Source organism: Haliotis cracherodii, unplaced genomic scaffold (genome assembly GCF_022045235.1).
Source record: "Haliotis cracherodii isolate W230 unplaced genomic scaffold, xgHalCrac1.p SCAF_9, whole genome shotgun sequence".
NCBI lineage: Eukaryota > Metazoa > Mollusca > Gastropoda > Lepetellida > Haliotidae > Haliotis > Haliotis cracherodii.
In genome coordinates, this window is record NW_027266343.1 from 14,628,201 (window position 1) to 14,646,168 (window position 17,968).

At 40.8% G+C, this 17,968-nt stretch overlaps 1 protein-coding gene across 1 annotated transcript in view; it reads right to left on the reverse strand.

Moving 5' to 3' along the window:
* Positions 1-12,489, reverse strand: part of LOC139453305 (V-type proton ATPase subunit B) — a 31,909-nt gene extending 19,420 nt beyond the window's left edge. The window contains exons 1-2 of the mRNA XM_071234958.1: positions 12,338-12,489; positions 1,774-1,829 (exon numbers count right to left, since the gene is read on the reverse strand). Of these exons, the coding sequence (XP_071091059.1) occupies positions 1,774-1,829; positions 12,338-12,458 (177 nt within the window). The 5' untranslated portion in view covers positions 12,459-12,489. The remainder of the gene's footprint in view (positions 1-1,773; positions 1,830-12,337) is intronic.
* Between the last annotated feature and the right edge of the window lie 5,479 nt (positions 12,490-17,968).

Genomic DNA, 17,968 nt, shown 5'->3' on the forward strand with positions numbered 1-17,968 from the left:
TCAATAACAAAACATCCACAAAGCTGTGTCAGTGTTTCACAACTTTCTACACAGGCACCTACCTGCACAGAACAGTGTCTACACAGTAGGACGTGAACAGCATCATTACAGAGGGGTGTTACTCACTGCTTTATCTCACAATATTCACAGGCAGGTTTATTGGTTGAAGGAAATTACTGAACTCGTGTAAAACATTATGTACTTGTTCTCTGAGGTAAAGGATAATTAATCCTGAGGTGAAAAAAATCCATTCCCGGTCACAGTGTAGGCAGCAATTTAACACCAATATCATGGTGACCTTCACAGTGTAGGCAGCAATATTACTTCAATATCACAGTGCCCTTCAAACTTGTCAGCAATTTAACACCAATATCATGGTGACCTCACAGTGTAGGCAGCAATATTACTTCAATATCACAGTGCCCTTCAAACTTGTCAGCAATTTAACACCAATATCATGGTGACCTCACAGTGTAGGCAGCAATATTACTTCAATATCACAGTGCCCTTCAAACTTGTCAGCAATTTAACACCAATATCATGGTGACCTCACAGTGTAGGCAGCAATATTACTTCAATATCACAGTGCCCTTCAAACTTGTCAGCAATTTAACACCAATATCATGGTGACCTTCAATGTAGTCAGCAATATTACTTCAATCATGTTCAATATCACAGTGCCCTTCAAACTTGTCAGCAATTTAACACCAATATCATGGTGACCTACGCTGTGTAGACAGCAATATTACTTCAATATCACAGTGACCTTCAAACTAGTCAGCAATTTAACACCAAGATCATGGCAACCTTCACAGCGTAGGCAGCCATATTACTACATTATCACAGTGACCTTCAAACTAGTCAGCATGGCAACCTTCACTGTGTTTGACTCCCCACCAAGTACATCATCTGAAGCCAATCACGATCCCGCCTATACTGGTGGAATACTGGTGAATGAATACTGGTAATCGTGGCATCCAACCACTCAATAATTTCAGCCTTCGCTCATAAACCTTGTGTAAAAAAAACCCATTTCACAGAAATTGTAAAAATACTAGTACCAACGGGACATGTTGGATACAGAAAACAAAGTGAACCATCCATGAATCCTCTACGGGTAATTACAGTGGGTATATCATTCACTTCACTTCTGAACATTTATTTACAGGTAACTTGAGGACCGTGGGCGGTCTGGTTAACAGATGAGAGTTTTCAGATCAGGTATCCAACAGATGTCCACTAAACTGATGGCTAATCTTTGGGCATAATATTCAGCTGACACCAGATGTTCCTCAACATCAGGCTATTATTTAAACAAGCAGCATAATGCGACACTTGATCAGTCAGAAGTTGATGTCAATTTGAAAAATTCAATTTTCAGCCTGCTCTTTGACATGTTCAAGACATAAAATATTTTTCCTGGAACCTTGTAGGAAGAAGGAGAATAACAATGGTCTTGTGACAAAAACACTTATCTTTCAGAACGTCCAGTATGTCGAATGTAAACCTGAGGGGAATTTTTTTTCCCCAACACTATCTGGAACAGATTTTGTTCAAAATTAAAAATTCCCTGATCCCTTGCACCACCAGCTTAGATAACGCTGGTGGTAAATTACCAGTTGGGGGAAGCCACAGTATGCGTTCATACACCTTGGATCATAACTAAGATGAATCTGGAATCAATGAATCCATCCCATCAGCTAAGGGAGGCCACTCTACACAGTGTTCATACCTCGGGGACCCAGCCCCAGAAAACACCAAAAAGCAGCTTACCTTGACATCGTCCAAGATAACCAAAGGTCCATTTACGCCCGACACTGTTTTGTAGGCTGGAAAATAATATGCAGACAGTTAATACATGATGACAGCAACATATGGCGGAATTATTCATGGGCATCATAATGCAGCTTGAATATAATTACCAGGGTCATAGTTGGGGGAAAACAGTTTAGACGAACAGCTCATGAGGGCTTTGAAATAAGTTTATTCTGAATCTAAAATGTAATTAGTCTGCCTTGTGCGGCTGACTATGTTTACATAAGATCAAGATGCAAAGAAGCAAATAGCTGACATTATGGTTATTGTCTGTACCATAGTCTGTCATACAGACCCTGAAACAAATATATCCAATACAGCTCCTGAAAGTCTTTAATACTAAGCAAGTTTTTTTCTGAAAAATGAAATCTCATGGCTTCTTTTCATCAGATTTTCTTAATATAATCTAACAAGTGTTATTTTCCTGTAAAATAGGTTCATTTCAGAGACAAGATGTTAGCCTATCTGTTAGGGGTGGGACAGGTACCCACAGGACTGTGATATATTGTTTAATGACAAAAAATATCTCGAACTCAATGGTTACACTAAAAGTCACTAATTTCTTTCTGACTATGCACCCTTTCCTTCTGACTTTTTATATGGTTGAATAAAGATATGACTTAAATCAACTTCAGTGTATGCATGACCAGATTGTTTTATACATGTATCTAAATACGTTTTGCAGGGCCTTGGTTAAAATAAAATCCCAATCGGATATTTTGTACCTATCTCTTGAGACCTACAGTGGGTACCCAGGCAGGGTCGGGTAATAAGGGGAAATAGGGGACCTAATCCACCCTGTAATCTCCACGGGGTATTAGAAATAGGGGACCTACTCCATCCTGTAATACCCATGGGGGATCAGAAATAAGGGACCTACTCTACCTTGTAATACCCATGGGGTATCAGAAATAGGAGACCTACTCTACCCAGTAATCTCCATGGGGTATCAGAAATAGGGGACCTACTCTACCCTGTAATCTCCATGGGGTATCAGAAATAGGAGACCTACTCTACCCTGTAATCTCCATGGGGTATCAGAAATAGGGGACCTACTCTACCCAGGAATCTCCATGGGGTATCAGAAATAGGAGACCTACTCTACCCAGGAATCTCCATGGGGTATCAGAAATAGGGGACCTACTCTACCCTGTAATCTCCATGGGGTATCAGAAATAGGGGACCCACTCTACCCTGTAATCTCCATGGGCTATCAGAAATAGGGGACCTACTCCACCCTGTAATCTCCATGGAGTATCAGAAATAGGGGACCTACTCCATACAGTAATCTCCATGGGCTATCAGAAAGAGGGGACCTACTCCACCCTGTAATCTCCATGGGCTATCAGAAATAGGGGACCTAATCCACCCTGTAATCTCCATGGGCTATCAGAAATAGGGGACCTACTCCACCCTGTAATCTCCATGGAGTATCAGAAATAGGGGACCTACTCTACCCTGAAATACCCATGGAGTATCAGAAATAGGGGACCTACTCCACCCTGTAATACCCATGGAGTATCAGAAATAGGGGACCTACTCCACCCTGTAATCTCCATGGAGTATCAGAAATAGGGGATCTACTCTACCCTGTAATCTCCACGGAGTATCAGAAATAGGGGACCTACTCCACCCTGTAATCTCCATGGAGTATCAGAAATAGGGGACCTACTCTACCCTGAAATACCCATGGGGTATCTGAATTAGGGGACCCACTCCACCCTGTAATCTCCATGGGGTACCAGATATCGGGGACCTACACAGTTGCCAAAATCAGGGGTACAGTATAAAAGAGGCCTGTGGCGTATGTTGACCGTCCCCCACACAGGGTTTAGGCCTCCATCAGGCAGATTTGTTCAGGATCGATGGCAATCAATGCTTCCCTGCAGCAGCGGCTGACTTTCAAATGACGAATACCAGCGTCCCTTCTTCGTGTTGATCAATAACCACAGTGAGAGACGCCCCTGCCCACAATGTGCCCTCTCTCCGAGTTGGAGACATATTGTCTCATATTCCCATCAAGTCTCTTTCAGATCAGAAGTAATTGTCAAACTTGTATTCACCCATTGAGCTATTTGCTCACACTTAGCAAAACTTAGCTGTTTATGGTTTGGTGCAAATTGTCCGTAGTTCCGCATCAGCATGATCAGTTTCTTAACAGCTTCCAAATACTGCTCTGATGCGATTCCCTCATAAACATGACAAAAAGTCAGTATAAGATAAGAATGGATTTGGCAGACTTTGTTCTCAGCAATCAGTACAGATATGGTCCACAACCCACTGCTTGAGCCCTGACTCAGGACGGATTAGGCTGTACTCTACTCTGTGATTGGGGGCTTGTTCTAAATTTGTCTCTCAACAATCAGTTAGTACATAGAGAAGCTCATCCTTGTGCCTTATGATCATGATGATGAGAGTCGAAATATTTGATATGAAAAGACATGATGGTGAGATTCTATACATCATTCAAATTCTTTGGCTTGGAAACAGTACTAACAGTCCTCAATGTAAAAAGCACGGCTACCAACTTCAGCAGTTGGTGTTATTTGATTGTGATGTCAAGGTAACTGATGACATCACAATGGTCTGCAACACATTTCATCTCCTAGGAGATATGGCTTGACCTCCCCCAAGTTTTCGATGATAAACAGTATTCCATGGACATTTCTCAATGTAACATAACATGGTCCTTAGATAAAACTAATGTTCCCATCAGTAAATTAAGGGTGGGATATCTAAACGTGGTAAAGACATTCTGTACAGGATTAAGTGGAAGGTTATCTTAAAGCAGTGTTAGAAATTGGCACTGGCCAAACTGCCAAATAGTTATCGTAATATTTGCCATATATGGGTTTTGCTATATGTTATCATTATAAGGACTAGTGGACTGAAACTGTTAGTTTCAATCACTGTTAAAATGTTCTTAAATTTGGGAGAGGACCACACAAGAGAAACATACTTTCTTTATTGTCTGATTATAATGATTCCTCATAATTTCTTCAACATATTTATGATAGAAAACTAAACTCAAATGGTTTGTCTGTGGAAAGTCATGACAAACATATTGGAGCATGTGGCATGTTTGGGACATGTAGGAAGGGTTTAAAAATATTCTTTACATTTAGTATGTGAGTGTCAAAGTTTCATAAAACCCTTGCATGAAATATCTTTGGCCTGATAACCAATATAAGAAATGGCAGCTGTTACTCCATCATAGATAAAATGCTCCTCCAAATCGATGGAAATCTACCGAATCTTGTGATGAACACAACCAAAAGCTGCTGATGAGGCTAGTTGACCAATCAGATAGGTTACCCTAAAGTGTCCATGGATAGAAATATAGTTCTTGATAAGTGTACCACGAAATACTGATATAATCTTTAAGAGTTCCTTTTTCAATTTAAGTGTGCCAACCAGAAGAAAACTTTCAATATGTAAGTCAAAATAGGTTATTTGAAATTCTGTTTATCAAACACGATCATATGTGCATCTTTCCCTTGTTTGTCCAGAATACACAAAAGAATATTTATCACTGGCATCACATGATAAAAATAGTCACAAGGTCATCCTGTTAAACAAAATGTGAATTCAAAGTGTACTGTTAAGGTAATAATAACATATTTTGATCATGTCTATAAATTTAACATGTTAACACAAGGAATCTGGAACCCACTGAACATTATACAGTGATAGTTAGTTATACAGCATCTCCAGCCCCAACTGGGCAATAAAGAACCATAACTCCCAAGTACATCTCACCATTTCCCTAGATAGTACTATTGATTAAAGCAGGCAGTGCTTCACCAGACACTCTGTATTGGGAACACAAGTTGAGGATTGAAGCAACCGTAATGAAATAACTATTCCACTGATGGATCTAAATAAGTCTTTGCAATTACATAAGTATTATACAGCACAAAGGCATCTAACTACTTGACGTGGTTTAGCTCTTTGGGCAACATCTGTAACGAGGTTGGCATTGACAAAGCGGGCACTATCACCAGCTCATGACTTATGCAACTCTTTGCTCATAAACTTTTCATGTCACAATTTTATGACCAATGAAATATTTAACAGTCTACTACAAAGACTAATGTCAACTAAACCTGATCACACAAGTGTAGGGTAAAATCAATTACATAACCTGCTTTCATAGATTTTATTTTCCAGTAAATAAATGAGAGAGGACCCCAAATGGTGCCTTTTCTTTTCAGGTGTTTTTCCAAGTATTTACTCACATGGAATTATTCAGTTTGGGTATTGATATTTTTCTTTGGGTATCAAATTATGTTTTGCTCTCTTGGGTCCAGTCTATAGGGTATTTTTAAACCAATGTGTGAGCGTTTCAAACATCAGTCAGCTTAACATGCTGTTTTATAGACCTTCTATTTGTATCTGTCGATGTGATGCCCCATGTGTGTCACATATTGCGTAGGCTCATAACAGCAATATATGTTTAAGTTATACAATTAGCAAGAAGTATCACTTTTTTCATTATACACTGACGTAGACTTTGAGTTCATGAACCGTATTCGACGTAATAAGCGCCCAGGGTGCTCTCAAAATTAGAAATAGGGGGCTCTTATTAGAATATTATTTTGGTGGAAAAAACAGAGTTGAAAAATAAATTTTGTGGTTTATGCTGACGGTCTGAACTGTTTATATACGACAGATATATTTTTCCAGGATTTTAATTGCCAATAATTAAGGGTGCATATAACACACGAGTGCGTATTATACACAAATAAATAAGTCTTGTGTACATTGATCAATCGGAAGGGATTCTAATTGGGATGGTTCACTTGTTAATATGTTGGCAAATATCGCTGTGGGCGCTTATTACGTCGAATACGGTATATGTGATGCCTGCATCAGTTCAGTGAGTAAAGATCTGTAAACTCGACAAAGACATACAGGCACACAAGGTGAAGAGTGACACAGTGTCATTATACCATTAGGTTGTGTATGATCTTCAAGCACATTTGTTCCCAAGCAACACAAACTTGGGGTGATGGTCAATTAGTGTGTGTACATAATGCCAATATGCAGCTTGTCAGGAGCTCTGCTTGTGTAAGAAATAAAGTGGTTCTAGAAATGCACACATTTTTAATCTGATCACGCAGATGTCTACGTATGTGATCAGGACTGTGTGCTTTCATCCATGGAGGAGATTAACAGCAAAGCCTCATCTTCACACTCACACAGCTTAGCCCGAGATATGATGAATAATGAGCACTTAAACCTACTTCTACAATCTCAAACACACCAAAGTAGGATCATACACAAATCGCTTCCTTTCACACCATACGCTTGACATTAAACGTTGAACATGTTCAGCTGCAACCGGAACACTGCAGCCACATACTGGTGGATGTCACAAGGCAGCAGATGATAACAGAAGGGACAATTTCAGCTTCTTGGATTGAAAATAACACATCAAGACAAGAGCAAACCTAGATAGGAGTTGAAACATGAAACAGCTGACCACCACAACAAATTGTCAAAGTGCAATTCAACATGATCAATTCAGCTATCACACCTCTGCTGTCACAAGCATGAGGTATGCTGGGTTAGAAAGTAACATAAACAGTACAGAAATCCAACATGATCTAAGGACTTCCTTTATATTTAAGTTTTAACATACCAGTCTCATACAAAACTACAGGTAGGGGGGAGGAGTTGGCAAATTCCAACTACATGTACTTGTTATCGTGCTGATGGTGAAATGAGTCACCAAGTTCGAAAATAGATCAAAAGTATTCTTCTACATGTCCTAGTTGGAACACATCAACTCTAAGCACACCTAAACATCTTCACGAGCGTCTGTACGCACACTTGATAAAAAATGCACTTTAATTCGTGCTTTAAAAGAAAATGATTTGACAACTTTGTTCACGAGTATCAACCATTGTCAACAATGGAAACTTTAACACCAGCCATGCTGGGCAAATGTAAACACCGTAAAATAATAAAAACTTGAACTATTCAATTATTTTAACCAATAGGCATGGTATGATATAATTAACCCAAGACAAGGTCATCTGGTTCAAGGTCATAAAAGACATTTGCCATTGTACGCCTTCTTCAAGATTCCTATCTAGCATGCAATACAAACAAAGACTTCGCTTTCACTAACATCAGTTTTATGGCAACTAGGATATAAACACACAGGAAAAACTTTTGTGGCCTTTTTGTTACAGATGCAAATTTGATCCATATCATTTATAACTCCAAAAATAATATCCCTTGTCTGTTTGAGACCAAGAACTCACAAAACCTTTGTGAATATTCAAACAAAACAGTCTGTATTGTCTTTGGCTTAAGCTGATAGCCACTACAATGTTTCTTTCTTGAGGGACTTTGAAGGAATGAAGTGTGTCTTGAAGGTTGTGCCTTCTGATTCTCATATCGATAATGCATACTTTATACATGCACACTCCACGCCCTAGGGTATGCTCAATGTTCTGCAGCATGAACACCAAGTATGTACAAGTGAAGGAAAACTGATCAACAGTTGTGCCAGTGTAATACAGAGAAGTAGATGTGTTTAAGTCTTGATTTAAACAGGCCTATATTGATGGTGTCTTACATGCTGTATGGAAGATTTCTCCACAAGACAGGAGTCCTAGTGGAGAATAATGAGATACGTTAAACAAAACCAAGGGATTTATCTAGACCTGCTCAGAGGCCGATATTCGTCCTCAAGTCCTTCAGTTAAAGTCAGTAAAGGGTCCCAAATTTGAGTGACAAATTTTCCAGTTCATGTTAATATAGTTCAAAGTAACGTGAGTGAGTGGGTATGGTTTTACGCCGCTTTTAGCAATATTCCAGCAATATCACGACAGGAGACACCAGAAATGGGCTTCACACATTGTACCCATGTCTGGAATCGAACCCGAGTCTTGGGTGTGATGAGGGAACACTTTAACCACTATGCTACTCGACCGCCCCTTTAAAGTTATGTTGTGGTTTTGTACAGGTGAGTCTTATGACCAATGAACATGAAGAAGAAGAAGAAGTGCTTTTAGTGATGAAATCCAATTAGTCAATTGAAGGGAATCTAGAACATGTTAAATTAAAGTGAAAATACCTCTGAATATAGGAAAGGAGGAACTTTATAAAAAATCCAATAATTCAACAAAATCAATTTTTCCCAATTGACTCCAAGGCACTAAGTTTTGAACCCTAGATAAATCTCAGAATCCGTGGCAAAACTGTTCATGTCTAATGCCCTAGTCATATCTACAAATGTTTTACGACAGTACATACTAAGCACTATGATTCCCTGGTAGCCAGCAACATGGGAATGTGTCACTAGTGTAAGTACGACCATGCGGCCCACTTGGAACAACCTGACCCACATGCGGACCCCCTCTTACTCCTTCAGGGGCGGTCCACCTATCTACATCGTGTAGATCATGGTAGATAGGCCATGAGTAGGATGATAGACATGGAGAACAGTTTCACGAAAAATTTAATTGTCATCAAATGTTTCTCTAGGCCTCCAAAGCTTCCAGAGTCAAATTTGGGAATTAATATTTCTTTTTGACAATCTTGATATATGCAGCATATTATCTTGTAAACAAATGTAACATGACACTACAAGTAATATCAGCATTCACTATCCAACGACAAAGGGGAAATGGTGTGAATTATCAATTATCAAATAAATTTATTAATATTTTATCATAAAAAACCATGCTAACATTCATCATGGTATTCCACAGCCCTTCCCTGTTAACCATATCTTGTTAGAGAGAACATTCCCACAAGCATAATCAATTATTTTATATATATAAGTGCTCACATTTTCAATAACATGAATAACCGTGATAACAGCTCTCAAAATTGTGCATAATTTTTGAACAACTCCTAACCTATTTTCAGATTATAATCATGATAACACAGTATATATATTCAAAAATTAATTGTGAACCTCCTGAAACCTTAGTTCAACAATGTTTAATGTTTTGCACTCTTCTGTGTTGTGATTCAACATACTGTCTGCAACAGCAGTACATGACAAACACGAGTAATGTTTTGAAAGCATTAGCCAACTGCTGGGACTATTCCAGTGCAAGTTATGGAAATGTTGAATGCCGTTATATAGAGCAGAAATTCTGACTGAACAAAATACATCCTGAAATGTGTAGTTCATAGCCTCCAGGCATAGGACTGCTTGATTAAGGACCAACTCATCAATTACTTTGACAAACCAGGAAAAGATATAAATCATTACCCATTTTAACTGATATGAGAAATAATTAATCGCTTATGCTTGGAGACCTGCACAGTAAAATGTGAAACCAGTAAACAAAGTCAGAATGCAGACTGTAATGAAATGAGTGAAATTAAAACGTGCATGAAGGCGAGATTAACGTCCATTGTCTGATGCCCATCAGTGTGGGAGATGAGGCTGTAGTTATGGCTTGTGTGAAGCTGAATGATGGCTTTGTCATGCTTGTGTGATTCTGGTAGTACTTTATCATTATTGCTTTACTGAACATGTTGATCCATCTCATAAAAGTTCAGTAAATTTTATGCCAACCCACAAATCCCTAGAAGCCATAGCTCAACCTCTCTTAAACTATGGTAACATGTTTAACATATTTAAAGTCTTTGATAAAACTTTACAGCAACTTTATTTAATGACCATGACTTCACACATAAATAAAGTGTAAATATTTCTTAATCTTTGATCAACATGAACATTACCATACTAGTGTTAGTAGTGATAAGATATGCACAATGTATTGATTTAAAAAGTACAAGATAGGACTAAACATCCATAATAGAGAAAGGCAAGTATTCAGGGTAAATATTTCTTAAATACTACAACTGGGATGTAATTCCCCACCTCCACACACCATAAACAAAAATGTTGCAGAAAATGCTTAAAAATACCAACAATAATGCTATAGACGGTTGAAAGAAATAATAATGTTTTGTAAGCCATTCAAGATACATTCTGTTTCTTAAAACAAATGTTTTGCTCATAGTTTTGATTATGAAAATATATCTGGTTTTACAGTTGAAATCTGAAATTTGAAAGTCTGTATTTAAAAAATTACTTTTCTCACCCTCACCTACAAAAATGCATAGCTATGTAAACTAAGACAAAACCTGGTCTACATGTAACTGGCCTCCATATTACTTATTTAATTTGACAACATAGCAGACCATGCTTAATAATAGCAGCTCATCATGCCTACATCCCATCCTGTGTAAGATCACAACACTAGGGCACATTCACCTTGATCTTAAAGTTCAAACACTAAGGTTATCTACCCCCAATTGTGCAGGGCACTGTCATGATAGCATGGGCATGGCTGTATTTATTAAAAAGTGGTATACACATGTAAGTGATTTTCTGGGTATTACCATGATTATCCACTATAGTACAGCTTCTTCAATGTTCCGATATTAAAGACACATAATAAAAACTGGCACATGATCTATGTAGGAGTGAGTGAGTGAGTTTGGTTTTACGCCGCTTTTAGCAATATTCCAGCAATATGGTGGGGGGACACCAGAAATGGGCTTCACACATTGTACCCATGTCGGGATTCGAACCTGGGCCTTCAGCGTGATGAGCGAACGCTTTAACCACTAGGCTACCCGACCGCCCCGATCTATGTAGGACAATGAGAACTATCACTATAAATCAACTGAGCAAGTAGGATTGTTTCGTTTACCACAAATAACATAAAACACTGAAAAAATATTTCATGAACAGCCTTTGTCATGTTATATGCATATTTTGAAGCTGTGAAACATGTCAAACGGAGTCTGGAACAGATCTACAATCGAGATGATATCTAGTTTTCACAATCTACATACAACTGTTACATGTAGGAATAGAAACTGTAGACCCTGTGATAAATTTAGTGTTCATCTGTTTCACATAAGTCATGAGTATAGAGTGACTACAGATGCTGTGGTTTGAAGGTAATGATAATTTCCTTGTTAACAGCTGTTGGATACAAACTTTCACTTTATAGACGACATTTGCAAAACACACTGTTAAAGTTCCATAAATCTCATAAGTCAAAACAGAAATAATTTAAAGATTTTGTTCCTAAATTTCAGTTATTGTATTCTCAATGTCAGAAGAAAAACAAATAGAACATGTTAATACAATCATCATTTCGGGATAATATGTAATCAAGTGCTAGGATTATGTGATCCTAGCATTGGTAACTTGAGCGTATTTGACAATGACATTCACCCCCCCACGTAACATAAATTATAGCAAATAATCAATAATGAACACCTCAAGAATTCAACCTGAAAGAAAATGATTACGAATTGATTTATTTAAATGGTCCATATGTTTATCAACCAGACATTTGTGACTTATGTCCGGCTTTAGTTGAAGAAACAACGCCGGCACATGACCACATACACAGTTGAGTTTCATTCATGTATGCGAAATCATGTGTTCTTGTGTCGGCGTCCGATGTTTTGGTCTATACGCTTTATAACTTAATCTTAACATGCAATGTGAACGAAATAAACTTACTTATTCTCGGCTGTGAAATGTAATTTCTCGACACCGCCAGATGGTGAGTTTTTCTTGCTTCAATATCACTGAGAGGCCCATTCAGCGAGCGCATATCTATCTGCCCACCTTTCGACGCCATCTTAGCAAATCTGTCATGTGACTGCAGTGTCACGAGTTCACAAAGGGACGTAACTCTAATATTGATCACAACAGGCGCGTGTATATGACGCAGTCATAATTTTAACGCATCTAAGTTTACCATATTGCTCAGAAGCACTCATTACCAATTCCATTAAGTTATTTTAACGGAGTCATACTAATATACGATTTAGTTCAGCATTTGTAGCAGTTTTGAAAGCGAGGACTTGTAAGTTATTTTTTCTTGAAGCAATTATTTAAGGTTTAAGCGCGTGCCCGGATGAGGTATTCAGCCTATTCAGGTGCGATGTATTGACATGTATCGCTGGAGAATGCTGTGAAAATATTTGTAAGTGAAACAACTTTTACAGCATGAACGCTGTAACAGTCAGTTAATTATTGTCTGTATAAAAGCAAGGACTGAGCGAATCCGGTTTGATTTGGAAAAGCAAACACGGAACAAACACATCCTGGTTTGGCTGTTCGGAGAATAGTTGACCCCTGCACCCATCGTGACGTGCACAATATTTTCGCCAGTTCACGAAAGTCCTATTGCCTTATTTCGTGCATTTTTTTTTTAACAAATCAGATCTTAACCAGTTTGGCTGCACAACTGTATGTTTTCAAAGAAAAAAAGGGGTTACAATTTTACATAATTATACATTATGCTAAATATGTATTAAACTATTTTGATTTTAAACACATAGAAACATTAATCGGATTAAGGTGCTGACGCCATTAAGGCAACAAGTAAAATGGAAAGGCTATCGGAGAACATGCAATTTTTGATAGAAATACATGTATTAATATGCAGTTATGTGTTTGTTTTTAACATTACCGTACTTAAAGCAAAAATTGTTTAGAAAGCGAAAAGGGCCACTTGGGGCGTTGTGGCTACTTTAAGTACATGGATAGGGTAACCAGCTCCTTGTGTAGTTATGGCAATAACTAACTCTTTTAGATTGATATACAAAAATATATGTTAGTAAGCTTAAAAACAAGATGTTATCTGGGTTATTTCAATTAAACTTGCAATGACACATATTTTGACTAGGCCTAGTCTCCTGAGTGAGTGAGTGAACATGGTTTTACGCCGCTTTTGGCAATCTTCCATCAATATCACGGCGTTGTGTAGAAATAGAAATAGGCTTCACACATTGTACCCATGTCGGGAATCGAACCCAGGTCTTCGGCGTGTCGAGCGAACGCTTTAACCACTAGGCTACCCGACCGCCCCTAGTCTCCTGAAGATGTGCATGTATTTGGTGAGGTTCACCATACAAGGTGAATAAACTCCTAAATGGACCCCAAGCCCTGGACTGCATCAATGCATGCATCACTACGCGTGGATGGATGGCTTTATGCGGGGTTTCCCTTTCACGGGGACAATGACGCAAATTTGCGTTCGGTCATTTCTGAGACTTTGCCTTAAGCTAAGCTGATTTTTGGCATTGGTTGTTTACATTTCTTCTATTAAACGATGCTAGTGTTACTTTAAACATGCTTTTAATTCCCGATACTTAACCCTTAAGGAGGACGCACTCAGCAATATTCCAGCTATATGACGGCGGTTTGTAAATAATCGAGTCTGGACAGGACAATCCAGTTATTGTCATCATGCGCATCGATCTACGCAATTACGATGACATGCATCAACCAAGTCAGCGAGCCAAGTTAGTGGCCTCTTACAACAAGCATAGTCGCCTTATACGGCAAGCATGGGTTGCTGCAGACCTATTCTTACCCGGATCTTCACGGGTCCACCATTCAGGTGTAACATACAATGAGTATTTTTGAATTTATTTCAACTTCAATATAAAGTACACAGAACGCCAGGGCGTTTTACAAACATTTGCGACTGCTTGGCATATTGTAGAAGGTAGAAGGAGTTATGTCCCCTGTATGTTTCTACACGGTCGAGTTCATACGATAATGCCCAGCTTTAACACGTGGTGATTACTTGCTCCCACTGTTTATCGCAGACCATTCTGTCGAGTCATTATGTGTAATGTCCCTACACGACGTCATTTACATCACGACGTGTCAGCCCAATGCTTAAGGACAAGCCAAAGTAACACGTGTAAGACGTTGACCACAGTGGTGAAACTCGCGTTATTGGGATGACGCTGGACTAACATTTAGTCTATTCAATCTTATATTACACCATATCTTCCTTGACTCTAAAAATAAAAAAAAGAGCTGGCTAGACTTGCTTTTGTATGCGTTTCTAGATTGTATTTTTTCCATAAAATAAACATATTCCACGGTCATGGTACAGGACTTGTATGATGCTTATAACATGGATCTCATTCTGTTGTAGAAAGGTGAACCTTTATACCTATAACATATTAAACAGAAAGGGCGCGATATGGGAGCGTGTGTGAGATTTTCGTTTATTCGATCCATCAGAATTTGTTTACTCAACGTGAGTGGTAGAAATCTTTCATTTTTCCCAGATATATAATGTATTAGAAATTCCTCTTTTCCATCGCAGTTACCGGTGGTAAAATGAACTCTTAAAAAAGAAGAAACGCAAAACGGATATTTTTGGCCATAAAAGCAAAATTAGCGGACCAGGAAGTGCAAAATGTAGAGGTTTAATGTGTCATAGTGTAAGTGACAAATTTCCCGGATGAAAATGATCACAACAAGGACATGCAAACGATTAGTCGGTAAACACGTTCGATTCGCAAAACGCACCCAGTGCACAAAAGGGCCATGGAGCTGCACGTATTGCACGTGCAGCAGCACTATGAAGCAACGTTATAGGCCGCTTGTAGACAGGGGAATGCCGATCAGCTGCAGCCAGAAGAACGTTACGCCGAAAACTACGTACAGGAAGTGGACAGGTTTGGTGGGCGTAGCGTTATGATGTGGGTGGCTATCTCTCATCATGGCAGGACAGGTTTGGTCCATATCCAGGGCAATCTTACGGCTCAACGAAATTCTCCTACCGCACGTCCTCCCAATTGCAGCCAACGGCAACGGTGTATTCCAGCAGCACAACGCTCGACCGCATACAGCACGGATCACAAGAGCCTGTCTACACAACAACAACGTTGATGTTCTCCCTTGCGTGGATCGATGCTTAAGATGTTGATCACTGGATTGTCTGGTCCAGACTCGATTATTTACAGACCGCCGTCATATAGCTGGAATATTGCTGAGTCGGATTTCATTCAACATATGAATGCTCCTGGAGCTACATTATGGTTTGAGACCCGGTCAATGGATCAGTCTGCATTAGATTTTCGTACTCAGCTCCCTGGGTAGAATACAACCTAAGCTGCCTGTGAGGCGCTATAGAATGATAACTCACTATGTCATCCTACCGGGTACCCATTTACTGCTGATGAGGGGCGATGGGATAGCTTAGTGATTAAAGCGTTCTCTCGTCACGTCGAAGGACGGCGATGGAGCCATCGTGCTAGGTGCGACATCACTGCGTTAAACAATCCCCCATCACGCCAGAGGAGGTTTAAAAGTGAATGAAGCTGCTGTAAAATCAATTGTGCGCACCATAAACAGTCACCCGTCTCATTGTCAGATGGTTACTCCAGCATGACATCTCTCCGCTGAGCTCATTAACATCGGATCTTCTGCTCTGCAGGTGAGGTGAGGTGAAATGGGGTTTAACGCCGCGTCTAAGATTATTGCACTTATATAGCGACGTACATGCACGTGTGGCTTGTACTAGTCCGGACTGAAGTTGATTTATAGTGCTAGCTCACTGAGATACCATGCTGCAGTATAACATGAATACCCCACTCAGACACAGTATACTGACTCCGAGCCGACCAGTCCTTGTTTTAGCCCCTAAATGCCGAGCGCCAGACAGGGTAACAACAAGTACCATCTTTTAACGTCTTTTGGTATGACGCGGTCGGGGATCGAACCCCGGACCTTCCGCTCACCGGGCGGACGCTCTACCATTAGACCACGGAGGCGGTCTGCTCTACAGAGGGATATCGTATAGGTATGCCTGATTGGAACTTAATGAGATTGAAACAGTTGCACTTATAAATGTTTAGGGGAACACACAGCCACATACTGGGTTAACAATTTACACCATGAGGGATTCCGGGTTGAGATCCGCCCCAAGCAACCTATGCTGTAAGATGCGATTTCATGTGTCGGGCTGCCAGACTCGCTGACTTTGCTGATTGCGTGGCATCGTACCCCAAAGGCGGATCACTGAATTATCTGTTTCAGAATCGATTATTTACAGGATACAATGACATAGCGGGAATATTACTCATTGCGGCGTAAAACAACAAACAAAACGTTGAAGACCAAGGTAGGGGTGAGGTGAGGTGAAATGGGGTTTAACGTCGTTTTAAGGTGCATGTTCCGGGTCGAGTTCAGGGTGTTCCCGGGTGTAAGGTGCATGTTCTGGGTCGAGTTCAGGGTGGCCCCTGGTGTGGGTGCATGTTCTGGGTCGAGTTCAGGGTGTTCCCGGGTGTAAGGTGCATGTTCTGGGTCGAGTTCAGGGTGGCCCCTGGTGTGGGTGCATGTTCTGGGTCGAGTTCAGGGTGGCCCCTGGTGTGGGTGCATGTTCTGGGTCGAGTTCAGGGTGTTTCCGGGTGTAAGGTACATGTTCTGGGTCGAGTTCAGGGTGGCTCATAGTGTAAGGTGCATGTTCTGGGTCGAGTTCAGGGTAGCCCCTGGTATGGGTGCATGTTCTGGGTCGAGTTCAGCGTGGTCCCGGGTGTGGGTACATGTTATGGGTCGGATTCAGGGTGGCCCCTGGTGTGGGTTCATGTTCTTGGTCGAGTTCAGGGTGGCCCCGGGTGTGTGTGCATGTTCTGGGTCGAGTTCAGGGTGGCCCCTGGTGTGGGTGCATGTTCTGGGTCGAGTTCAGGGTGGCCCCGGGTGTGGGTGCATGTTCATGGTCGAGTTCAGGGTGGTCCCTGGTGTGTGTGCATGTTCTGGGTCGAGTTCAGGGTGGCCCATAGTGTAAGGTGCATGTTCTGGGTCGAGTTCAGGGTGGCCCCTGATGTGGGTGCATGTTCTGGGTCGAGTTCAGGGTGTTCCCGGGTGTAAGGTGCATGTTCTGGGTCGAGTTCAGGGTGGCCCCTGGTGTGGGTGCATGTTCTGGGTCGAGTTCAGGGTGTTCCCGGGTGTGGGTGCATGTTCATGGTCGAGTTCAGGGTGGCCCCTGGTGTGGGTGCATGTTCTGGGTCGAGTTCCGGGTGGCCCCTGGTGTGGGTGCATGTTCTGGGTCGAGTTCAGGGTGGCCCCGGGTGTGGGTGCATGTTCTGGGTCGAGTTCAGGGTGTTCCCGGGTGTAAGGTACATGTTCTGGGTCGAGTTCAGGGTGGCTCATAGTGTAAGGTGCATGTTCTGGGTCGAGTTCAGGGTAGCCCCTGGTATGGGTGCATGTTCTGGGTCGAGTTCAGCGTGGTCCCGGGTGTGGGTACATGTTATGGGTCGGATTCAGGGTGGCCCCTGGTGTGGGTTCATGTTCTTGGTCGAGTTCAGGGTGGCCCCGGGTGTGTGTGCATGTTCTGGG